Source organism: Siphateles boraxobius, unplaced genomic scaffold, assembly GCF_051911475.1.
Source record: "Siphateles boraxobius isolate OS27281-9 unplaced genomic scaffold, OSU_SipBor_1 5, whole genome shotgun sequence".
Taxonomy (NCBI): domain Eukaryota; kingdom Metazoa; phylum Chordata; class Actinopteri; order Cypriniformes; family Leuciscidae; genus Siphateles; species Siphateles boraxobius.
In genome coordinates, this window is record NW_027509141.1 from 10,255,297 (window position 1) to 10,281,951 (window position 26,655).

At 39.9% G+C, this 26,655-nt stretch overlaps 3 protein-coding genes across 4 annotated transcripts in view; 2 read left to right on the top strand and 1 right to left on the bottom strand.

The window, feature by feature from the left end:
- The window catches only part of reep6 (receptor accessory protein 6), an 11,129-nt gene extending 9,488 nt beyond the window's left edge, over positions 1 to 1,641 (top strand). Inside the window, exons 5-7 of the mRNA XM_077202778.1 lie at positions 1,151 to 1,227; positions 1,341 to 1,364; positions 1,487 to 1,641. Of these exons, the coding sequence (XP_077058893.1) occupies positions 1,151 to 1,227; positions 1,341 to 1,361 (98 nt within the window). The 3' untranslated portion in view covers positions 1,362 to 1,364; positions 1,487 to 1,641. The remainder of the gene's footprint in view (positions 1 to 1,150; positions 1,228 to 1,340; positions 1,365 to 1,486) is intronic.
- The window catches only part of LOC143711360 (tetraspanin-33), a 23,189-nt gene extending 15,303 nt beyond the window's left edge, over positions 1 to 7,886 (bottom strand). For both annotated transcript variants that reach the window (XM_077202775.1, XM_077202776.1), the window contains exon 1: positions 7,842 to 7,886. The gene's annotated coding sequence lies outside the window, so the exon portion shown is untranslated. The remainder of the gene's footprint in view (positions 1 to 7,841) is intronic.
- cunh19orf25 (chromosome unknown C19orf25 homolog) lies at positions 7,031 to 26,032 on the top strand. Its single transcript, XM_077202779.1, has 2 exons — positions 7,031 to 7,353; positions 25,184 to 26,032. Exons 1-2 carry the CDS (start codon positions 7,212 to 7,214, stop codon positions 25,366 to 25,368), a joined length of 327 nt encoding a protein of 108 aa, XP_077058894.1. The 5' UTR covers positions 7,031 to 7,211; the 3' UTR covers positions 25,369 to 26,032.
- Positions 26,033 to 26,655: the final 623 nt, after the last annotated feature.

Here is a 26,655-nt window from a genome sequence, read left to right on the forward strand (position 1 = left end):
ATCACATTAATGATGTTAAAAAATAAATTAATGATGTTAACAATGCATTGTCCATTTAGTGATATCCCCACAGTTGTGGTCTTGACAGGTCTTCTTTGTCTGAGACCAAGACTAAACCGAGTACAGTCGCAGTTGTTTTGCTGTCGAAAAAGACAGAACAACGACAAACTACTGGAGATGACAACAACAATAGAAGCCCATGTTGACGAGCACTTGTGTGAGGGGGGTTAAGACATACCCACAACTCCAGTTTAAATGAGTAAAGGCATTTTTATCGACCATGACTACTGGAGAGAAATAGCACAGACATGGACAAGGATGAAACTTTCTATTGCGCATTTGTTGAGCGTCTGTGTCCATGCTATCAAACGGAGTATATTTTGAAAGGTAAATTGGTAGTCGACCATTATTTTACAAAGGCCGATGCTGACACTGCTCTATAAAATACATAATTCAGTTTAATGACAGCAAATGCAAAATGCTGAATTCACAATATTTAATCTAAATTCACACACACACACACACACACACACACACACACACACACACACACACACACACACACACACACACACACACACACACACACAAGGTAGCGGTGACACTCCTGTTAATCCGCCAAATGGAGGTGGTTATTTTGGTAATTGATTGATCTCAAAAAGCACATATATCAGCCAAGGAAAAATTGTGAAACCTCTACATTTTCAGATCACACCTAATGAAACTGAAACAAATAATTATAAGTAAAATTACATTTACTGAAACTTAATAAAAATAGAACAGCTTTTTATGCCGCTGTTCAGCTGTGATTGGCCACCATTATATTTCATAAAATAACACATGGATTAATTCTGTTCAGTGATCTTCAGATTACAGCAAGACAGATACCAAGCTGCAGGTTACATTACAAATATGGAGACTGAGAAACAAACCCATTTAGACAGAAGACCCGTTTAGTGCATTATGTAATATACTATAAACATATAACTGTAGAGTAATGGAGCATTATTTATTCACACCGCAAAAGTAGTTTTAAGTAGTTTTAATTACAGCCCTGATTGAACTCAGCTCATTGTTTGCTTAGATTAATGTAAATGTTCTTTTTTTCACAAGTTTTCATATGTTCTATCCATCAATCTTTCTGTTCCAGTCCTTCACACTCTGGCGAGAAACCGGACTATTGGCCCAGCTGAACCTGAAGCCAAAAGACTGGCTAGTACTGCTCCTGTATGTTATGATATTGCTAATAAACCAACATTTCCCAAGATACACATTTTTCGGTTTTCTGCACATTAATCGATATCTCTATACTGTCTCTCCTTTCATGTCTCTGAATGTAGCCTGAACCCACTGTTGATTAAATGGTAAGTTTTTAGTTTGTGTATGTATGTATGAGGTGGGAAGTATTTTAATGTCTATATATGTGTGTATATATATATATATTTTTTTTATTATTATTTTTTTTATTTATTATTATTACATGCAGAAATACAGGTGGCCAGAGGTCTGAGGAAACAAATCACTTGACACAACATGCAAGAGATGCAGCATCATGTTGAAGACTTGACATGACAGCAGTATCATAGTCTCAATGTAAAAGCCTCAATGAGTGAATTGTAATTCATCTTCATCTGCATGATTTTCATGCACCCATTGTCAGGAGTGCTTGGACTTTAATAATAAGTATATAGTAATAGGATATTTATTTATATTTCTAAACTGTAAATGTCCCGAACACACTTATTTATGTCAGTTATTTTTTGCTCACTGTTAATATACATTTCTACCTGTTGTTTAAATGTCTTTGGCATTTAAATGTAGACAATTAGAAATGTAGACAATTCATCAGAAATTATTGTATTTACTGTTGTCTCTGTAACAATTTGTTGTATTTATGACATTTATCAGGGATTTTGTAATCTTAATATTATTATGATAAAAAATGTAAGTCGTCGAACTCAATTAATTTGTTTTGTATTACACATTTGGATTCCTTTCTCATGTACCATTGACATCATCAACTTAATTCCTTAAACTGACTTAAATGTGTCCCACTATTGAGTTTTGAGCTTAGCATGTTAACTCAAATACTTGTTAAATGTGCAAATAATGAAACAGAAATCATTTTTATTGTCCCCATGCTCATATTTTTTTTTCTGTTAAGAAACATAAAAATAGCTATTCTACAAATAATTACAAGATATTTTTAAATTTCTATTAATAATAAAAATAATGAAACTTTATACAAATCTCTACAAGTCTGATCTAATCTGACTACTTTTTGATTACTTTAAGATTACTTTTGACAACTCGTTTATCACATTTATTTGAACAGCATAATCTTGTACCATATCGATATAGAAATACATGGAGAAAGTTTTGATTTGTTTAATCAAAAACATGAAGTACATTAAATATTACATTACACCAGGGCTAACCAGACTGGGGATCATGATTCCCAGGGATTTTTGATGAAAAGCTAATTAAATCGTAATAATATCAAATATCTTTTTTTTAATAAACAATCAAAATAAAACACTTACTAAGAAAGATTTTTTTTTTATTTTGCTTACTTGCATGTCATTTAGATTCAGGATGAATGGCGTGCTCAATTCCTTTTGAGTTTAATTTTGGTGCTCTTCGGTCCAAGGTAGAACATCTTTAGAGACAGTGTAGAGAAAAGAAATCTCTGATGACCGAGGCACTCCTTAGTTAAAATGTCTTTATTGGAAAAATGACATGTCCTAAACGGACAATTTTAAAACACCCACGCGTAGCGGCATGGAGCCTTCTTCAGGGCATAGTGAAGCAGATAGAAAACTTATCTTATAATACAAAGACACACTAGTAGAAACAAACACAGGTGCAAGTAATCATACAGGTGTTGAAGGTCTACACAGGTAATTACTAAGACACGCCTCTCACACGGTTCCCAGTACTAAAACTATAAATCACAGTAAAAAACAAAAACAAAAAACACACAGGCACCAAATAGCATGCATATATATTCATGCATATATTGCTAGGGCACATCTCTCACATGGTTCTCAGCAACGAATCTATTGATCACAAAAACAAAAAACACAAGCAACAAAAATAGCATGCATATACACTCATGCATATATTGATAAGACACACCTCTCACCTGATTCACAGCACTAAAGCTGTTGGTTGCATTGTAAATAGAACACAAGCAACAGGTAGCACGCATGAACCCATGCATACACATATACATATAAAATACATATGAGAAATAGGTAGTCACAAGAAAAACAATATTACAGAGTCACAGAAAAGGTCTATAGTCTATCTCCTCATTTAATCCTGGATAATCCATTGCTTTAAAACTCCATATCCAAAAAGTTTCACGTTGCAATAACCGTTTTAAAATGTCACCTCCACGTATTGATTTTTTAATAATTTCAATGCCCTGAATTCTCAAAGATGATGGATCACTATGGTGTACTTCTTTATAGTGTTTGGCCATAGGGTAATCTTCGTTGTTGACTCGGATTGCGTATTTGTGTTCATAAAACCGCTCTTTTAGTTTTCTTTTAGTTCTACCCACATAGAAACACCCACATGGGCATTGTAGGCGGTAGACGACATATTCAGAGTTACAGTTAATAAAACCATTCGTCTTGAATTCTCTCTGCGTTCTCAAATCACAAAAAATCTTACTCTGAATGACACCCTCACAATGGCTGCAAGAACCACACCTATATGTCCCCCACAATCCTTTTTCTAACCATGTTTTTTGTTTAGGACCTGGAAGGTAGCTTCTTACAAGTTTGTCCCTTATGGATGGTGCCTTCCTAAACACAGTCATAGGTGGCTCTGGAAAGACATTTTTCAGAATCGGATCACTTCGAATTAACCCCCAATTGGACATAATTATTTGTTTCATTTCAAAAGCACTACTACTATATTGAGTAACAAAGACAGGTCTGGAGTTGTTTTTAACCATGTCTTTCCTCCTCTTTTTCTTTTTTAGTAGTAGATCAGAGCGTGCTTTTACTATTGCTTTCTCTATTGTCATTGGTGAGTAGCCCCTAGCCCTGAATCTTAATGACATATCTTGAGCCTGCATTTCGAAATCAGAATCTTTGTTACAGATGCGTCTAAGACGCTGAAATTGTCCAAATGGAATGTTATCTTTCAGGCTCCTTGGGTGGAAGCTGTCAGCCCTCAATAAAGTATTTCTATCTGTGCTTTTCCTATATATTGTTGTGTACAAGAAATGATCATCGTCTATGGAGATAGTCAAATCCAAAAAATGTATAGATATTTTTGAATATTCAATTGATAGTTTTATATTTGGGTTAGTTGTATTGATGTACTCATGAAACTGCAAAAGTTCTTCCTCATTCCCCGACCAAACAAAGAGAATATCATCGATAAAGCGTCCCCAAAAAATTATCCTATCACAGAATTTGTTACTAGATCGATCATATATGTATTGCTCTTCCCAGTGACCTAAAAATAAATTGGCATAATTAGGAGCAAAACATGCACCCATCGCTGTGCCCTTAAGTTGTCTAAAAAAAAATTCTTGGAAGAGGAACACATTATTGTGTAAAATCCATTCTGTGAGAGAAAGTAAAAAATGGTTGGGGGGTGACGTTTCCGACCAAATAATGTATATGTACCAAATAATGTTGTAAGGCTGATAGGCCTTCTTGATGTTCAATGTTGGTGTACAGAGAGGCTACATCTAAAGTCACCAAATAACAATTTTTTACATCTGTGATATTCATAAGTTTATTTAACACATCAGTAGTGTCTTCAATGAAAGAAGGGAGATCCCGCACTAAGGGTTTTATAAAAAAGTCCACAAATTGGGAGCAGGGCTCTGTCAAAGATCCATTGCCTGAGATAATGGGTCTACCCTCAGGTTGTTCTAAATTCTTATGGATCTTAGGTAACATGTAGAAACACGGCATTTGGGGATTCTCATTCATTAGAAACGCAAATTCATTGTCTGAGATCCATTTTTGGTCTCTACCATAAGATAAAATGTCCCTCAGTTCGTTTTTCATTTTCATAATTGGATTTCTTTGCAATTGTTCATAATAAATATTATTTCCTAGTTGTCTCTGAGCTTCAATAATATATGAACATTTATCCATTACTACAACAGCACCCCCTTTGTCAGCAGGTTTTATTATTATCTGCTCATTCTTTGTTAGAGAATTCAGTGCGTCTCTTTCACGTTTTGAGAGATTGTGTTTCATTCGGTTTTGTCTTTTGTCAAACATATTATCTATATCATGAGAAACCTTTTTGGTAAAAGCAATCAAAGTGGGATTAGAACTCATAGGCATAAAGTTTGACTTAGGCTTAAACTGTCTCCTAACATCATGAGTGGTGTCAAAATTCAATTCAGGTGTGCTATTCATGGATTTAATCGACTGATGGTACCACACTTTCAAATGAAGATTTCTATAGAACCTAAAGAGGTCCACCTTAGTTTTAAATGCATTAGTTTCACTTGTAGGAGAAAAAGTCAATCCTTTTGATAGCACATTCACAGAGTCTTGAGTTAATACATTTTTTGAGATGTTAATTACCGTGCATTCTTCCTTTGGTTCCGAAGATTCCAACGCGGTTTTTGAAGAGCTTGATCGACCTCTCCCTCTTCTGTTTTTTTTCTTCTTCCTCCCCCCTTCCAAGTCGATTGTCGACCTCGAGCTGTTAAGTGTGGTGGGTCCTCCTGAAAATGCATGAGTTCATGCGTGCTACCTGTTGCTTGTGTTCTATTTACAATGCAACCAACAGCTTTAGTGCTGTGAATCAGGTGAGAGGTGTGTCTTATCAATATATGCATGAGTGTATATGCATGCTATTTTTGTTGCTTGTATATTTTTCGTTTTTTTATTGTGATCAATAGATTCGTTGCTGAGAACCATGTGAGAGATGTGCCCTAGCAATATATGCATGGATATATATGCATGCTATTTGGTGCCTGTGTGTTTTTTGTTTTTGTTTTTTACTGTGATTTATAGTTTTAGTACTGGGAACCGTGTGAGAGGCGTGTCTTAGTTATTACCTGTGTAGACCTTCAACACCTGTATGATTACTTGCACCTGTGTTTGTTTCTACTAGTGTGTCTTTGTATTATAAGATCAGTTTTCTATCTGCTTCACTATGCCCTGAAGAAGGCTCCATGCCGCTACGCGTGGGTGTTTTAAAATTGTCCGTTTAGGACATGTCATTTTTCCAATAAAGACATTTTAACTAAGGAGTGCCTCGGTCATCCGAGATTTCTTTTCTCTACTTGCATGTCATGTTGGGGAATCCCTGCATTGCATGTAAATATGAAATACGTGAATTTGTACATTTTATTTTATAACGGCACGACACATGTTTGAAAGACAAACGCCTTCCAAAGACAGTAATAAATGGTTAAATGACTCATTGAGTGATAATTCAAATAATAATTATGTTTGTCAGGAGCTGATTAGATGTGCAATGTTGAGACAACACTTTTTAAAAATCCAGTGATCAAATGCTATCTGGGTCTCAGTTTTCAGTGACTAGTTGTTGGTCTGTGTGTGCAATTACACCAACCTAGAATACCTTCTGATTTTATATAAGTATATATTTCTAATTTTTTGAAAGGAAAATTCAAAATATATAAAAAAGTAGTGAGATTGAAATATGAATAATTTACTGCCATTGTGAGAATAACATTATATAAAAAGTAATAGTCTACAAGAATTTTATGACATTATGTAATCTAATTATTCAAATTTTTGAATTTGATTAAGCAGATTACATGTAGTTACCCAGCACAATTGTATTATCTCTGTAAAATCCCTATGGGGTTAGACCCCTCTCGTTTTATTTGTTTCTAGTTGTGTGTGCATTATAGTTTATATGTGTTGCTGTAAATTGATCTCAACCTGAAATTACATTTAGTATTATAAATATTTCCCTTTTTTTGCAGTGTTATTTCAATTGTTAAAATGCAAATTATTATCAAATGCTGTTTTACTCCGAGTCAAAAGATGGCGACAATCATCACAAAAAAACGTCATCCTCTGACGTGTCAGCACTGGATGCCATAGTAAACAAACATGTGAAATATGTTTCAGTCATTTACTAGTAGGGTTTGTTTCACAGTGCACAGTTTCCTCATCAACATGAACACTAATGCTCTATAAAAATCCCTCGTGTTTAAAACTAGAGCTGGTGTGTTTCCAATCAGGATGAATTTTGGTTCCAAAGGCAAGAAGCGGATGGTTCTGCCGAGCCGACCCGATCCGCCGACAGTGGAGCAGATCATGGAGGATGCAAACCGAGCCTATCTCAATGATCCAGTGTTCACTGTTTTACACGAATCTGCTAGAGGTAGGCAGTCGGACAGACGAGACTGTTTCAGCACAGTGGCTTTAAACACAGTTGAGTGCTGATCTATTAAAAGCACGAAGTTTCATACAGCAACACAGTGAAATTATCTGAACAAGTTGTTAGTTTTCAGACACTTAGCATAAAAAACACACACATTTCGCATCGCAAATGCAGAACAACTGACATATGGCCATATCATAGCTCAGGATATTATTTTATCACAGTAGGCTACTTCTTGCTTGCCTTTTGCGTTATTTTATGTTGTAGTCTAATACACGAATCAACCTTGTTCAATACTGTATTTTGAATGAATCGTTCTTGTATATTTTTCAGTGTCCCCTTTGAAGGGTTGTGGGAAAGTAACCTTTAGTAGCCTATGTTTTAAATCCTTTTTTACCATAATCACTATGGTAAAAATAGTTATGTGTCCTACTACCTACCATGTTTTTAAATTTGTACCCAGAAGTGTTTTTGGTTTGTTTGCTCACCTGCTAAACGACTGCGGTAAAGCTATTGTAACGTTTGACATTAGACATTCGCTTTTATACATTAATGTCAGTCACATGACCTCTTACGTCATTCGCGCTTTTTCAAGTTGAGTGCGGCCACCTTGAGTACCTGCATCGATATAAACACTAAATGTCACCTTGCGGGTCTAAACATGCGTCAAAACCGCCGCCATCTTGAAACAGGGGTCTTGTCATAGGAAGTAGCATCCAATGACAAGACCCCCAATTGGAGTCTTGAATTCTGAATGATGCTGAATTCATGGATGATGCCGGACTGTTGTGCTGCGTATGGATGTATACGAACGAAATCTAAAAACCAGACTGCAAGGGATTACATTTCAAAAGATTGTGAAATTTTGTAATTTCTTGTAAATTCTCTGGACTCTATATAAATACATGTCTGACCGTTGGAACGAACCAAAACAACTAGAAAATCGCATTCATGACGATTTATGGTGATTTTATTTCCGTTAGACCTTTTCCTACATTGATGCTGATGAGGGGTTCCCCTGTTTCAAGATGGCGGCTCTATTGACGCATTCTTTCCAATGAACTACCGTAGCCAAGGCGACATCTAGTGTTTATATCTATGGAGTACCGGACAAGCATTAGCTATCTAGCTTGCTTCGATTTAGAGCTTTATATGGATACAGTAAATGGCTACGAAAGACAATATTTCACACCTAGATTACCAGGAAAAGAAACTCTACTTAGAAAAAAATAATATCGTTAGGGTGTGATCCTTACGCGATACCTGATGCGTATAAGCTACTTCCAGCCTCTGACATTTGACAAGCAGATTTTCTCTCAATTTTCTCTGTTTGTTTCACTTTATACATAACCAACTTTGTTTATGTAAACCTTGTGTGTATTTGACAGTACTAGCGCAATAAAACTAGAAAGATACTTGGTTCAGTAACCAGGCGCTGTTGTTAGACAGGCCTAGTGCATGTGCGCTTCGGGTGTATGCACTCAGAAAAGCGCACGTTAGAGCCGCGCATCAAAACGTGAATGACTTGTTTAACCGGTGTTGTGCCGAATTTTGACCCCCGCCAAATTACTACCCACCTAGCATTGGTAGGTTTAGGATTAGTTGTGGGGGAGGGGTTAGGATTAGGGGTGGGGTTAGGATTAGGTAATCAGGTACTGACTTCAATGAGGGGGGTAATAATTTGGCAGGGGGTCGAAATTCGGCACAACACTGGCAAGGCTTTAAAGGGTTAGTTCACCCAAAAATGAAAATTATGTCATTAATGACTCACCCTCATGTCGTTCCAAGCCCGTAAGACCTCCGTTCATCTTCGGAACACAGTTTAAGATATTTTAGATTCAGTCCGAGAGCTTTTTGTCCCTCCATTGAAAATCTATGTGCGGTATACTGTCCTTGTCCAGAAAGGCAATAAAGACATCATCAAAGTAGTCCATGTGACCTAAGTGGGTTAGTTAGAATCTTTTGAAACATCAAAAATACATTTTGTTCCAATAATAACAAAAACGACGACTTTATTCAGCATTGTATTCTCTTCCGGTTCTGTTGTCAATCCGCTTTCATGAGTCCGCCGACGTAAGACGAGCTGACGTGTTATCTGGTGCGCCCGAGCTTCGTTTACAGTCTGAGGGAGACGCACACTGTAAACAAAACAATCTTTGCAAACATGTCTAAGGATTTCGACACAGGGGAAGACTTGCATTTTTTTTAACCAGACATATTTATTTGAACCCGAATACACGGGGCGCACCAGATAACACGTCAGCAGCGTCTTACGTCAGCAGCGTCACTGGCCTTGTGAACGCGGATTGACAACAGCACCGGAAGAGAATACAATGCTGAATAAAGTCATCGTTTTTGTTATTTTTGGAACAAAATGTATTTTCGATGCTTCAAAAAATTCTAACTAACCCACTGAGGTCACGTGGACTACTTTGATGATGTCTTTATTGCCTTTCTGGACAAGGACAGTATACCGCACATAGATTTTCAATGGAGGGACAAAAAGCTCTTGGACTGAATCTAAAATATCTTAAACTGTGTTCCGAAGATGAACGGAGGTCTTACGGGCTTGGAACGACATGAGGGTGAGTCATTAATGCCATAATTTTCATTTTTGGGTGAACTAACCCTTTAAAGCACATGCAAATAATTAACATTTGTGAACTGCAGTGTCCCTTCCTCTGCGTTAAAATTTGATGTGAATATACATCGCGTTGTAGCCCATGCTGAGACGGAGGCGCCAGAAATGCAACTGATATAATGCACGTTACTAACGTTACGACATTTCTTCAAAAGCAGATCGTGGAGATATTTGAATCGTCCACGATCATAAATCGTGATATCGCACACCCCTAAGCTAGCGTTAGCTCATTAACAACAATATATTTACATCCACTCACCACAGACAAAATGAACACTGCACAGAGAGTTTGCACACACAAACCACTGTTATAACATAAAAGCAAGCAGGCTACTGCGTGCATGGTTTGGCATGACTGAATGCGTGCAAAGTGCGCTCCCTTAATAATTCCTGACATCAGTTCATCGCGATCTCACACACCTCTGTTATTATGAATGAAGCTGACTGCACAATAAATCGTTCATAATATATACACTTTGTTTGTTATAATTAGAGGATTTTACAGCATACAGAATTCAGCACTGAACAAAAAGTCAGTTTTGAGCGGTGAGGGGAGTCTATCTTTAATGCTTCTGATTGGCCATTGCGTTCAAGAAATCAAAACATGTCTGTGATTGGCTAAATCGCTCAACGCTGCAAACATATTATAAAAAGAAACTCTGGCCTGTAAATCGTTTCTATTTTGTAATGTACAAAAATGTATTAGTTTTTATATGTTTTATTCATAGATATTTCTAGTTTACGGGAGTCCTGCGAATCGTTTTATTCTCTGCAACCCGCACACACAGAGTGAGTGCATTCGGGCTCGGGCAGATAATCTAAGCTCTAGTTCCTTTGCGACTGACGTATCGATCTTGCAAATCAGGTACTCAAAATGGCGGAAGACAAGTTTTAGAAGTGAGTGACGTCAGTGATGAGACTTTGGTGACATCATCTGATATTCATGTATACCCATTAAACTCTGCGCATTTCATGTTCCCTTTCGAGAACGGTCACTTTGTATTGCGTAGCAAATACGCAGTGGGGGTGGGGCAACTCCTTTTCCTCAAAATATTGAAGCAATAATTTAAAACCATAGACAGTAAAAGAAATGGACACAGCGACCCCCTTGATTTCAACTGAGAAAACTGAAGCCCGATTAGAGCACTCACTTCCTGATGGCTGAGCGTACTGCGCAGGCTCAAACTGTGCTTGATGACAGTCTGACAGTTGTAAATCTTCTAGTAGCTGTGCCAAGACAAATCTGAATCACCTAATTCCTCAAAAATATTGTTGAAATATTTTGTCCCATTGCTTTTATGGACTCTCTATCTATGGGCTTCTCCCTTGACTTTATGCCTCTATGTCCCCCCGATTGCCTCATAGACAGTAAAAGATTGCCTGCGAGCTTCTCGTCCTGTCTATACGGTAATTTCTCTATTGAGCGACAGAAAGTCGCGTGGTTATGACGCAATCGTTAGCCTATTTTTACAAAAACGGCTTCTACGGGGCCATAACGTAAGATACAAAGTAATGGAGCCTTTTATACATTGTCGTGTTTCTTTAGAAATAAGTAATGGACAAATTAAGTCTTTGGACGCCTCAGATGTAAAGTTATTCGCTGTCAAAGTGCCAAAATGAATGGGAGTCAATGGAATACTAACAGCAGGTGAAGTTCTGCTACAATGGCGGCATCCGGGAGGATTCAGTTTCCGGCTGATGGATTACCCCCTTGTTTAAAACGCAGTGCAGCTGCACAGCGAACACAGCAGAGCGTCTAGCTCACTCATTGCCTGTGCTGCGGCAACTGCACATCCAATGGCCAAGGGCCTCAGACGTGCAACCCAATCAACTGACTTGTCGCCGAATATGTCAGAGTCCGCCTAAATGGGCGTGGCCTAAGCCTATGAAGATCGTTCATTTCGGCCAATATATCAGATTTACTCAACTTCAGCACACTTCACGTGTCTGAGTCCTCACTGAAGCCTTTCGCCATCGAAAAAATTGAGGGTTTGTATGCTGTACAAGGTTGAAAACGCTGTTCTTACAGCGACCCAAATAAAGCACAAAAAGAGCATGTTTCAAATGCACAATACCTGGGTAACTGGTCCCCATTCATTACTCCAGCTAGGGTTACTGCATACATGCGTCCCCTTCAGCACTGGCTAAAACGCCGTGTGTCAGCCCATGCATGGGGGTCAGGCCACCTGCACATTATGGTGAACCAGTAACATAAGTAAGAGCTCTGGTCCCTTGGAAAGTCCAGAACTGGTACCAGTCATGTGTAATTATGGGTGTGGCCTCCAGGAGGAAGGTGATTTTCACAGACGTCTCCAACCAAGGTTGGGGAGCGATGTACAAGGGCAAGCCTGTATCAGGCTTCTGGCTGAGCCCGAAGAAGAGCTTACATATCAACTGCCCGGAAATGAGAGCAGTTTGGTTAGCCCTGAACGCATTTCTACTCAGGGGTAGGGATGGGCATGTTTAATCGACGATCGATTATTGATCATTAAGAATTTCGTCGATCACGTTAATTTGTTATCGATTATCATTAAACTAATGCTGCTGCGGAAAGTGAACGTGTTCCCCGGGCAGGTCAAGTTAGCGCGGAGGTACCTGTGCATCCCGGCAACGTCAGTCTCCTCAGAGCAGGTGTTTTCAGCGGCTGGACTGAAGCCTTGTTTACACTCGAGGCGTCCGCACGAGCGCGAAGGTTAGCGCGGCAAAAATGACGTCATTGCGGTATTCGGTGTGTCACAGGCGAGCGCGTCGAGTATAAACGCCTCGTCTGTTTGGGTAGGTGCGCGCGCAGTCTGCGGAGACTCGCGCTGCAGAGCCAGGCGAAAGTGTAAACGAGGCTTGACGGTCAAGTTGCGGTCGCGTCTGACCCCAGATCATGTCATCAACATGCTTATCTTTCTCAACAAAAATCAGTAGACTGGTGTAGAAGTTGTATGTGAGTTACTAGTTATTTTTTATGAGGCTTTGTTAAGTAGCCTAGCCTAATTGATTGTTACAGTAATCTCTCTCACCCTCTTTCTCGACTTCGTTCTTGGATAGTTTTGAGTTACATTTTGACAAAACCTGTCAGATCTAAGTATTATTATGATTTTGGTTAAGTTATTGTTTAACATGATCTTTTATTATTATTTATTATTTTGGAACAAACGAGGGTCTCTGTTTAAGAACGCCAACTCGCAGCTGCAGGTTCCGTTGCTTTCGAGCACCGCAGCGCATATATATCTTCAAGTTTAGCCTAACCGAACGTCCAGTTTTACTACCACAAGTTGATCATCTTGTAATAAAGATCTAATCGTGGAAAAACACGCTGTATTTTTAAACTAAATATAGGTCGACCTCTTCGCCTCAAGGAACAACGCTCATTGCGCAACATTCTTTTCGAAGAACAGGGACGCGCTGGCCCAGATGCCTTCTGTATGTGTTCCCGCCGGTCTCTAGAGCCCCTTTCACACAGAGATTCCGAAAAATACACGGATAAAGTGACCCGGGATTTGGCCCGGGTTCGTTTCATTTTGGTTCATTCACACTGCCAGTGATTTTCCGGAATCAGATTTGTTCACACACAACCCGTAAAAATCCCGTAAAGACACGTGACATCGATGTGACATGTAATCTCTCAGCAGCATCTATAGTTTGTTCTCTCTGGAGAAACCTCGCTTGTGCATTTTTTTTCTCTGATTCGATCATAAACTAGCGCATTACGTACCGTGTCACTAGCCTGCCTTCACTTCACTTCAGCGTAATCATTACGACACGGCATTGATTACGACTTTTGTTCACACAGCGCGCGTTCCGGGACTGATCCCGGCAATGTTACTAGGTCCCCAACCCGGCACCGATCCCGGCATCAATCCCGGGTCATGTTTGCGTTCACACAGAAGGCGTTTTGGCAATTTCCCGGCAATTTCTCGGGATCAACGCGCTGTGTGAAAGGGGCTATAGATCGCTCAGGTCATCAGACAGATCAAGGAGAGCGGGTGCTCAGTCCTCCTAGTAGCCTCCCTCTGGAAAACCCAAGCGTGGTTTCCAAAACTGGCATAGATGATGGACACTGTTCCCTGGCCAGTGCCAATTAGAAAGGACCTCCTTACACAGGCGAACAGGATGATCTGGCACCCTCGCCTCGACTTATGGGCCCTCCATGTATGGTCCCTCAACGGGTATCTGGGGACCTCCCAGAAAAAGTCTTAAATACAGTCACTGAGGCTAGAGCACCATCTACAAGGCACCTCTATGCTCTGAAGTGGTCAGTATCCGCTGGCTGGTGCTCAGCCAGAGATCTCGAGCCACACTCATGCGAAGTATCAATGGTACTCTCCTTACAAGAGCTTTTGGATGTGGGGCAGGCACGGTTATGTACTAAGGTGCTCTCAACCCCATTCAGAGCTCAGGTTATTGCATTATTAGTAGGGATGACAATTTTCACAAATTCCCATGATCGATTGTCATTTAAATTAACGATCAATTAATCGATTAATCTTTAGCCTTAATACTGCATGACAGGGTCTTCAAATGCTGCTCAAAACCACATGTTCCTCACCAGATGAATGAGAATGGTTTTTAATCTAAATAAAGCGCTTTACAATCTAGTAGGATTATAAAATGTTTCGATGTGATTGATCATTTAATTAAATTAAGTATTAATTAACTCAATCCAGACGGTTGTCATGGGGGGACCGCACTGTGGTTGCAGCCGTTGTGTGTGCTGACGCGTGTTAACACTAGACAGAAGGAGATTTACATCACCATATGGAAAGAAGCGTAAATGGATGGAGTAGCATAGGTTACTGTAAAGCTATGTCTTAGTTGGTGCTATCTTGGCGAAAGCCGAGTACAAATCAGCATGAAGTTTTAACATCTACTCTCGTGTAATGGAAATCTTGAATTAACAAATAACAACTAATGCAATGCGTCACCAACAGCGTCTCAGATGCGTGCTTGTCAGAATGTGTGACTGTCGTGGACGCGCTCTTCCTGAAACAACACGCTGAAAACAGCAACTAAACCCAATTAATTCCAATTAATTCACAACAATTTAATGAAATGGTGTTCTCATGTTTTGTAATATGACTGTCCCAATCATCGCTATTATTAGCCGTGCATTGCTGTTTGAGCTGCATGCGCTGAAAGAATACCGGTAAACTGAAGCACTTTGCTAGCGCGTTATTTAACTTATGAAATGCATCTTATGTGAGATTAATAAATAAAAGACAAAATAAACATAATATTACAAATTATATCTGCACAAAATTACGATAATGCATAAGTGAATTTGAACTAAGTTACGTGCCATTCAGAAAGACTCATGTTGTGGACGCGCTCTTCCTGGAGCAATGCGACACGGCAACTAAACCAAAATAATTCAGTGTTTTATTAAAATATTGTTCTCTTTATAATCTTATGTAATATGACAGTCCCAAAAGTCATTATTAGTCGTGTATTGCCGTTTGAGCTCCGTGCGCTGAAGCTGAAGAGGATCACCGTACACTTTACTACATTAATTTTTAACCAAATGCATCCTATATGAGATTAATCAGATATAGATAGGCCTACACAAAATAAACACAATATTACAACTTAAATTTGCACAAAACAAAAGGCTGCAAATGCACACGCAAACTTAGACATGATGGTGTAAATTGGTCCCAAACATAACTCCGGCACGCTCGCTTTACATGTTACGCGGTTGAGCAGCACGCACGTCCATGAACCTGCTTAATCGATGATCGATAAATTTGATCGATTAAATGTATTATCGACAATTAATCGATCGTCGATTAATCGTTAACATCCCTAATTATTAGCACTTCCACCCTCGAGAATGATGGGGAGGCTAATCTGCTTTGGCCCGTTAGGGCTCTAAAAATATACTTAGAGCGTTCTGCGCCATTTAGGCAGTCAGAACAGCTCTTTGTTTGCTTCGGCGGCCGCACCAAAGGGTTACCGGTCACGAAGCAGAGACTATCCAGATAGATAGTGGACGCCATCTCGATGGCATACGCCTCTGTGGGCCAGGTTTGTCCCATAGGCGCTAAAACCCACTCCACGAGAGGCATGGCCTCTTCGTGGGCTTGGTCCAGTTGTGTGCGCCGAAATGAGCGATCTTTATAGGCTTAGGCCACGCCCATTTAGGCGCGCTCTGACGTATTCGGCACCAAGTCAGTTGATTGGGTCGCACGTCTGAGGCGCTCGGCCATTGGATGTGCAGTTGCCACAGCACAGCCAATGAGCGAGCTAGGTGCTCTGCTGTGTTCGCTGTGCAGCTGCACTGCGTTTTAAATTATTGCTTCAATATTTCGAGGAAAAGGAGTTTCCCCTCTGCGTATTAGCTATACAATACTCGTTCCCTCACTCTCAGGGAACCGAGTACGTTTTCTGCCCAAACCAACTCAGATATGCATAAACAAATGTCCTTTTCATTGCACAAGGCTTAATTTCAACAAATTAAATGTATATTAATCAGCCCTATAAATCAAGTAAACATTTTATGACATTATGATATCAAACTAATGGTAAAATGTTCAGAGAAATATAACTTTTATTGCACAAGGCTCTGTTTTTTGAAATTAGCTTTACACATATTTTATAATAATTTTTGAAATTTAAATCTATGCAATACAATAATTTACAGTTGGTTTGAAACCTTTAGGCCAAACAGTGTTGTAGTTTAATAGATTTGAATGGGTTTAGTACTGTATATAAAAATACCAGATTAATAATTTGAAAAATTAGTTTTATAAAGAAATATCAGATGAATAATCTGGAAAACAAGCCTTGTGCATTAATATCCTGAGTAATTTGCAGTTGGTTTGATGCCTTTAGGCCACACAGAGTTACAGTATTGCATACATTTACATTTCAAAAATTATTATAAAATTGGGTAAATGTACCTATTAAAGGGGTGGTTGATTGCGATTTCACATTTTTCATGTTAAATAGTGAAATGTTGCAGTTGGTGCATGAACAGTATCTGCAAAGTTGCTGCGCTGAAAGTTCAACGTAAGCAGAGATATCGTCTTTTAAAAATCAGGAAGTTTAATGCATACAAAAACGACTCGAATGGGACTACAACGAGATACTTCCCGGGTTTTATACGCAACTAACCCATAATCAACCCTCCCTCCGGAATATGCAAAAAAGGGGACATGGCCATATTTCTGCGGCTTTGTCGAAGAGGAAGAGTTATAGTGGAGAGCTGTGGCCATGCCGTCGAAAGTATGTTATTTTCACCCAGCTGTCAGGTCTTCTGTGTTCGGGCTTCCTACGGACGCTGTAGTTCGTCAACAATGGCTAAAATTTATGTTTGATTATGTTCCAGAAATTTACAATCGTAAGCTCTCTGTGCTGCGCATTTTATGGAAGACAGCTTCCAGAAATCTTACAAATTCAATGCCGGATTCAACAATAAACTGTTACTAAAGCATGAAGCAGTTCCAACTTTAAAACCAGAGGCAGCAGTTGTTGGGCCACAACCTATAAGTAAGACTTAATCATTTTAAATGTATTTGCATGTATAATTTTAGACGTAATGTTTTAGTTTTTATCAAGGATGTAAACAAAATGTCAGCGATGGCTTTAGTAGCCACTTAGTTATGCTATTTCGTGTGTCTATGACAAACGCGTACAAACATTTTGGACCTGAATTTGTAATTATGTACAAATTTTGTAAATGTATTTTCCATGTATATTTTGACGCAATTTTTCGATTTGATCAAGAACGTAAACCAATGCCAACGCTGTTTGTTTATAGTAGCCAGTTAGTTCGATGCTATTTTGTGTGTATAAGACAAACGTGTATAAAGTTCAAAATATTATATGTAATCGCAACAGAGAACTTCAGCTGCTGTTATCAGATGTTTTCATGTTCTGTTGGCATTTTAACACAGTTGCCACATGTACACCTAAAGAAAACGATACACAGAGTAAACTACGTTTTGTGAATAGATAAACGGTTGTTCATTATATCGATAAAACAATAACTTTAAAAAACGGTATTACCCAGTCATTTATTCAGTTATATTAAATATTTAATCAGGAGAAAACCGTATCTCAAAAGCTAACAAGCAGCAGCAGCATTTTCAAGTAACAGCGTATCGAAATTCTTATATAATAATAGTAGAATAGAATAATAATAATAATACAACATTGTACCATTCAGAAACGTTTTGTAAGAGCCGTGTTTGGGGAGGTTCTGCATGACTCTCTTCATTGCCGTTTTCTGGGTCTGATTCTGGCTCAAACTTATACGCAGTATTGACACCATTATTTACATTTGACCCGAGCACATGCCACTTTCACTCGTTAAGGTAATGTGCGTGAAGTTTCCGGACAACGTGAGCTACGCAGTTTAGCCAATTGCAACACACCTGCCCAATTAACCAATCTGAGCCCATTGCCTGTTTCTGAGGGAGTGGTTTCATAGAATCAGGAAGTCAACCGGTTGTTCAAATGACAGAGGAGAAAGCGGCTTACAATAAAGGTGAAATTTATGAAAAATAAGGCTTTAACAAAAAAAAAACACGAAGACATGCACCCCATAAACACAATCATGCAAAGAAAAAAAGCATTAAACCACCCCTTTAAGCTCACCAAAAACTACATTTTGACATTTTTATTGCACAAGATATTGGTTTCAGTACAAAAAGTTATTTTTAAATAAAATATTAATCTCTCACACAATAATATTTAATTTTATTTTAAATGACAAAAGCATTTCAATTAAGATGTACATCATTCAATTTAAATAGTCTGGTTGTGCTTAATGGGTAAGTTTTATATCCTTTAAGCACACCCCTGTTGCCAATAAGCTCACAAAATGTTTTATTAGAATCTTTTTAAAGATTAATTTAAAAATGTTTAATTTGAAGGTGCAGAGTCAATCACAAAAAAACAAAACAGAACTCTAAAATCGAGCACCAGATCTAAAAGATCATATCTGTTACATACACAGTCTAGTTGAGTCTAAAGCGCAACTTGTAACGTCAGAAGTAGCATAGTGCATCATGGCTTAAATATCAGCAGTACGTCGCATTACTCACATAAGTTGCGTTTTAGACTTAAGTTGAATCCGTATGTTAGTTTGGCCGGAAGCTAGTTACTTTACTTTATAAAGTTTTAAGTATGAATATTTTTCTTATACAAACTAAAAGTGCTTTATTGACCCCTCAGAGCTGTGTGGAGCACTTTTATGATGGATGGATGCACTTTTTTGAGCTTCAAACTGATGGTTACAATCCACTGCTATTAGAAAGCTTGGAAGCATCAGGGTGTTTATTAATATAACTCCGATTGTATTTGTCTGAAAGAAGAATGTCATTTACGGTTTGAGGGTGAGTAAATCATGGGGTAATTTTCATTGTAAAGTGAACTAATCCTTTAAAAAACTCTGATTGGCCATTGCATTCACACGCTCAATATTTATGTCTGTGATCGCTAACAGTTGCTTACGCTACGGGTAAAGTCATCTTTTCTCGAGATATTGAAGCCAAAAAGTATCCTTAATTTAGCATTTATTGTCAACGCAGTGCGGCAGCCAGCAGACTTCATTGGCTGCCGTGCGGCAACTGCTGCAGCCTACCACTGAGCCTCGCGCTTGACGACACGCCCAAGGAGGGCGCTTCGCGCCCTCTACGCATCACAGCCCGCCAAAATGGGGGTGGCTTAGCGTATAAAAGAGCTGCATCACTGGTTTCATCAGCTGAAGAAAAAATCGCTCGTGGCGCCTGCACGGTTGGGTTACGCAATACTCTTCTAGAGAGAACCGAGGTAACGTATGTAACCGAGTACGTTTTCTTTTACGAGAGGTTCTCTCGTATTGCGTAAGTTGCTTACGCTACGGGAACGCATTGTCAACGCCGTGCGCGCCCAGCCTCCACTTAATGAGTCCCAGGGATTCCCGGGGAACATAGATAAGTGGGAAACAGGTGGCCAGCACATGTTTATAAGTACATACAGTGTATACACAGCGGCGGCGCCTGTCCATATAACTATTAACCATATAGTGCAGCTCAACCAGGAGAGCTAAGGTGAGAGTCGTCTGCGCATGATAAATCTGGGCAGGATATACACAACGCCCAGACCGACAGAAGTCTAGCCTGCAAGGCGGGAACTTCCAGGTTATAAAACTTTACAAATGTGGACGGAGAGGCCCAGCCTGCTGCCTCACAAATGTCTTGAATGGAAATTCCACTTGACCAAGCCCATGACGAGGCCACGCCTCTGGTGGAATGCGCCCTGATGCCCAAGGGGCATTGCAGACCTTTAGACTTATAAGCGGATGAGATAGCTTCCACTATCCATCTGGACAGGCTTTGTTTCGAGGCGGCAAGACCCTTGGTGCGCCCACCAAATGAGACAAAGAGCTGTTCCGAACGCCTGAAAGAGGCGGAGCGCGTAATGTAAGCCCTCAGCGCCCTAACGGGGCAGAGGAGATTAACATCACTCTCACTATCGGATGCTGGCAGAGCCGAAAGAGAAATGACCTGCGCTCTGAAGGGGGTGCCCAAAACTTTAGGGACATAACCATGTCTTGGCTTAAGGATGACTTTAGAGTCATTTGGCTCAAACTCCAGACACGCAGCGCTAACAGATAGTGCGTGTAAATCCCCCACACGTTTGACTGACGACAGAGCTGTCAGAGAGACGGTTTTGAGCGAGAGGTACTTTAGGTCTACGGAGTCTATCGGTTCAAAGGAAAAAGCTTTCAGGCCCTCCAGGACCAATGAAAGATCCACTATGGGAACCGACAGGGGGCGCGGGGGATTCATCCTTCTGGCTACTCTAAGGAAGCGGATGACGAGCTCGTTTCTTCCTACTAACTGACCGGGCGTCGACTCAGCGAACGCTGCAACGGCCGCCACATAAACTTTAAGCGTGGATGGGGACCTGCCCTTCTCCAACAGCTCTTGAAGGAAGCCAAGCAACCACGGGACCCCACACGTTCGTGGGTCTAGATCTCTATCAGCACACAATTTAGAGAACACCGACCATTTAGATGCGTAAAGCTGCCTCGTAGAGGGATTCTTCTTTCTCTGGATTGCGTATTCGTGTTCATCACTCCCTCTGGCGACAGCCGCATCAGCTCCGGGAACCAGATTTGATTCTCCCAGCGCGGGGCTATAAGGAGCACCGAGTGGCGCGTTTCCCTGATCCTCTTGATTACCTCTGGTAACAGAGAGACCGGAGGGAAAGCATAAAGTGGGAGGCTGGGCCAGATTTGGGCCAGCGCATCCTCGTTCTTGAAAATAACCTCAGGCAATGAGCGTTGTCTTTTGACGCAAACAGGTCGACTTCCCCTTTCCAAAAAAGGCGCCACAGTAACTGGACTGTCTGGGGGTGCAGGGACCATTCCCCTGGGGGAACGTAGTTCCTGGATAGTTTGTCTGGACCATCGTTCAAGTGGCCTGGCACATGCGCAGCTCTCAGCGAGCGCAGGAGGTACTGAGACCATACGAGAAGGCGTTCTGTCAGATGGCAGAGGCTTCTGGATCCGACACCGCCCTGACGGTTTATGTAGGAAACCACAGACATGTTGTCCGAGCGGACTAGCACATGGTGGTCCTGTATGAACGGAAGGAACCGCTTGAAGGAAGCGCATTCTCGACCGCTATCATTTCCAGACAGTTTATGTGGAAGTGTCTCTCTTGGTCTGACCACAGGCCAAAGACCAGTCTGTCCTCGAAGACGGTGCCCCAACCCAAGTTGGAGGCGTCCGTCGAGATGACCTTTCGGTGTGAGACAGCCCCCATTATCACTCCCCGCTGGTACCAGTCGGCCGCTAACCAGGGCTGCAGAGCCAAAACGCAGCTTTGAGTCACTCTGATTCGTCTGTAGCCTGAAACCCAAGCCTGGTGAGGCACTTGAGCGTTCAGCCAGTGTTGTAGCGGGCGTTAGCGCAGCAGGCCCACATTAAGCACAGCCGCAGCTGATGCTATACAGCCTAGCATCCTCTGGAATGTCTTCAGAGAGGCAATGCTTCTCTCCTGGAAAGACGCGGCCAGGTGTCGAACACGGCGCGCGCGCTGTGTCGATAGGCGGGCCGTCATAGCCACAGAGTCCAATTCTATTCCTAGAAGGGAAACTGACTGACTGGGCAGTAATGAGCTCTTGGTCCAGTTAACCGTGAGGCCCAAGCTTTCCAGATGACTGAGAAGCACTGTTCTGTGAGATAACAGTTCTATATCTGTCTGTGCTAAAATCAGCCAATCGTTCAAATAGTTCAGAATTCGCTGCCCTTTCACTCTCAAGGGGGCGAGAGCCGTATCCATGCACTTCGTAAATGTACGGGTTGCCAAAACAGGCCGAACGGGAGGACGGTGTATTGATATGCCCGAACGTCGAAGACGAATGTCAAGAATCGCCTGTGACGGGGGACTATCGGAATCTGAAATTGCAATCTATGCATCTTTCAGATCGAGAGAGATAAACCAGTCCCTCGGGCGAACTTGCGCGAGGATTTGTCTGGTCGTGAGCATTTTGAACGGCCGTCTCATGAGAGCTTTGTTCAAATATCTCAGATCTAAGATAGGTCTTAGAGCTCCGTCCTTCTTGGGTACGAGAAAATAACGGCTTTAAAAGCCTGACTCGCTCAGAGAAGGAGGCATGGTTCTATGGCCCCTTTGCACAGCAGTTTGTCTATTTCTGCGCGGAGTAGATGCTCTACATCCGCTTTCACTTTCATCTCGGTCCGCGCTCGAAAGCGAGGGGGACGGCGAGCGAACTGAAGCGAATAGCCCTGTCTTATTGTGCTCAGCACCCATTCTGACACACCTGGAATAGCCTTCCATGCTTCTACATGTATAGCTAGGGGCAGAATGGACTCCGGGTTCCGATCGCCGCACTTAGCGGGCTCGGGAAACTGAACCGGAGGTGTGTACGCCTCGGATCCAACAGCCGTCGGATCTCGGGAACGGCGGCTCGCTGACAGCGGTGGCTGTCTGTATCACTTGATATGACCCGATTACTGGGAATGGGGAACATTTTGTGACGATATTTAGTGCGAGCGGAGCCTGGGACGAAGTGTTTGTCAGTAAGCATGTGAGGCGTGTATTTTATTTCCTGATGTCTTTGATTGACCAACGTCCACTTCAAACTCTAGGAGAACAAGGAAACAATGACAGTTAAAGAGCAAATTCTCTGGCTTTTTACTAATATTTCAGTTTGCATAGGAATTAAGTGTTATATTTATAGATTATATTATAATTATTGAGTTAAATCAGGGTTAAAAACTCTTAAGCCACATGTCCATTTTCTCACACAGTGAAAGAAACATTGCGGAACAAAGAGGACACTGACAACGTGCCGAAAGACAAGACAGCAGCGAGTTATTCAGACCAATTAGGTGAAATGCACAACTTTATTAAATTCTCTTAATTTATTCCCATCCGTGCTGCATAGTCAGCCTCTCTCCCTCTCAGCTTGCAGTGTGTACACAGGCAGGTCAGTGAGTTATGAGAGAGCACTCTGTGTGTGTCTCTGTTGCTTGTAGGTTAGTAACTAATATGCTGTGTAGACTATATAGAAATAAGTTAGCTTTAGCAAAGTTATTTGTTTTGAACCTACTGTTATCAAATGTTTTAACAGCCACAATTTAGCCTACTTCTTGTGATGCAAGGTTTTTATGTTTACAATAAATGATCTGTATTTAGATTTCAGAATGAGCACTTTCACTACTATAATGAAGATGAACATAACTTGAATTCACTTTTAATTAAGCAAGCAGGAAAAATTCCCTACTCTAAATAAATAACCATTATACGTGTTTAGGACATTTGCGATGTAAGAATGCACTGGGAGACTTCACATATGAAAACACTGACTCGATTGGTAATGTTTTCTCATTAAAATCAGATCATTTCCTAATAATTTAATAGAATGTGTGGCGCAGTGTCTTCACTTATCATGACATCATGAGCTTTTAAAGAGATCAGTGGCTGGAATACACTTTACAACTTTTAAAATCTGAACAGATTTTAAAACACTAGGAGACACATGCCTATTTAAAAGAATTTGGGTGTATGCACACTACCAGTCAAAAGTTTTGAAAAGGTAAGAATTTTAATGTTTTTAAATTGTCTCTTCTGCTCAACAAGGCTGCATTTGATTAAAAAAAAAGTGAAATATTTTTACAATTTAAAAGTTCTCCTCTGTGGTGTATCATAATGTACTTTAAATAACATAAAAACAATGTCAGAATGATCAGGTCTGCCTTTGTTCATTAATATAGGTAGCGACTGAATGTAATCATTGTCTGAAGCTAAAAATTCGAGTCTGTGCCCATCATGCATGCACTAAACAATTTTTTTCTGTGAAAGCTGTCAACTCAGACTGGCATCTGCAGACTTGCTATGACTTTCAAACACAAACTCACGGCAATTCATATTTATTTTACGTTTTGGCAAATTGGTGGTCAATTAGTATGAATTTGTAAAATTTCATTGTTTTTGAATAATCTGCTTTTACCCCACTAATGGTTGGGTGTTGGGGTGGAGCTTCATGCTTACTTTGTCGTACGTTTTCTTACGAAACCCATCAACGAAATTCATACAAAATCGCCACCGTTTTCTAATGAGATCGGGTTGGACTTTTGGGAATTGCCGCCGATTCCTCCAGACTGGTGTAGTGTATTCCAGCCATTACTGAACGACAAATTATCGTATCAAGTGATTTCGGTCTGTAAATGAAACAAGTTTTGTGTATTGAACTCTACCCTTATTCAAAGAATTGTGCTTGAAAACACTGTGCACACTAAAATGTACTGGGGAGCATATAGAGAACTTCTCGATTTCATTGTCCTTTGAAGAGAACCTGAACTAATTCCCTTGTAATAGTATTGCTTGTTCACCTGGTAAGGTGAATGCCATTCATCATCTCATTGGTAACTTAAAGTTCTGTCCTTTTGTATAGTATTGTTTGTTCACTTTGTAATGTTACTCCCATTCATTTAGAGTGATGTTAGAAAGGTTATATGTCAGTTTTTTTAAGTTGCTGTCTTTGTTACTTGTTTTTTAAACTGCAATTTTTCTAAGAAAATAATAGTTGGGTAAAATTAAATAACGAATGATTATTACAGAATTGTGAATTGCTACCATTAGTAGTATTGTACATGGGTATTAGCAAGTGTGACTGCACCTTTGCATGAATGATGGTAACATTTGGCCTGACCACTAACTTTAGGGTTTCATCTTTCAGATTTGAACTCCAGTTCCAGCAACAGTGAAGTGGAGGTCAGATACCTGCAGAGCAGACGCTACATAGAGCTGCATGAGCGATTGCAAGAGGAACGTGGCCATCTTTCTCGGCGGAGAAACGAGCTGCGTGCGGCTGGGGAGTCTTTGGAGCACAGTGTGATGGAAGTGAAGAGGAGTGCACTGTGACAACTCACAGGGGTCTGCAGAACATTCACGCCTGCATCTTATGAACTTGAGATTTGCTTATTCATTAGTTGATTGTCGGACATCGCAATACAACAAATTAAGATTCAAATCAGTAGAAGAATACAAGGTGTTCTTCCTATTGGAAATTAGGTGCATTTATTTAATCATTTGTTTGTGATATTTTTGACTGATTTGTTTGTTATAAATCTACTTGGTCAATGTTAACGTGCTATGTCTGTTTAATATAATCATTCAGTCAATCTAATACGTTGTGCAGTCTTATGTATTTTACATTATTTAATTTGTATCTAAATTTTCTTGAGTTTTTTGATGAATGGAATATTTTAGTGTTTACAGAGTACAGATAGTACAACCTGTTGAACATATTGATAACGACATCTATTCCTCATAGCTTAATTTTAATTTGCATTAAATAAGTTGTCTTAAATAGACTAAGGTTCTTTCTCCATGTAAAATTCTTCATTTTAAAATGTTTTTGAGGTAAAGATCTCACCACCTTTCAAGCTTAAGTGTGTAATTTTTTGGCATTAGCATCATTGGTTCTCAAGCTGAGATTAATGGTTAATAATGACCAATTTACTCGAAGCATTAGCATCACATCTGAATGAATTAACTGATAAATAAATTCATATTCATCAATCAATTAACTGATTGTGTTAACATATTGTGATAAGGGTTATCGGTTGTAACATTTATTGGTTTATTAGCAATATAGTTGATAATGAAAGATGAAAGAACAAAACATCACATACAAAAGTATGGCTTGGTAAAAGTTAGGGAATTAAATGATATATTAATGTATATAAACTAAGGATCATTTAAGCAGTAGGCAATTAGTTGGGGTAAAGTGTTACCCTGTACGCAATGGTCAGAAATAAGGTAGTCCTGGACTCAAGCAGGACTACCTATTGCTAATACCAGGGTTTATTAGCAATATAGTTGATAATGAAAGATAAGAACAAAACAGCACATACAAAAGTATGGCTTGGTAAAAGTTAGAGAATTAAATGATATAGTACTGTATATAAACTAAGGATAATTTAAGCAGTAGACAATTGGTTGGGGTATAGTGTTACCCTGTATGCAATGGTCAGAAATAAGGTAGTCCTGACCCAAACTTATGTGTTGTCAGAATGTTCCAACACAGCAATGTTTGGAAGTCATTGTACTTAAAGGTAAGGTCAAATAAATGACTTCGATGGCAGTGCATATTTAGTTGGATGCAAGTTTTTACCATTGAATAAATCACAGTTCGACTCAGAAAAA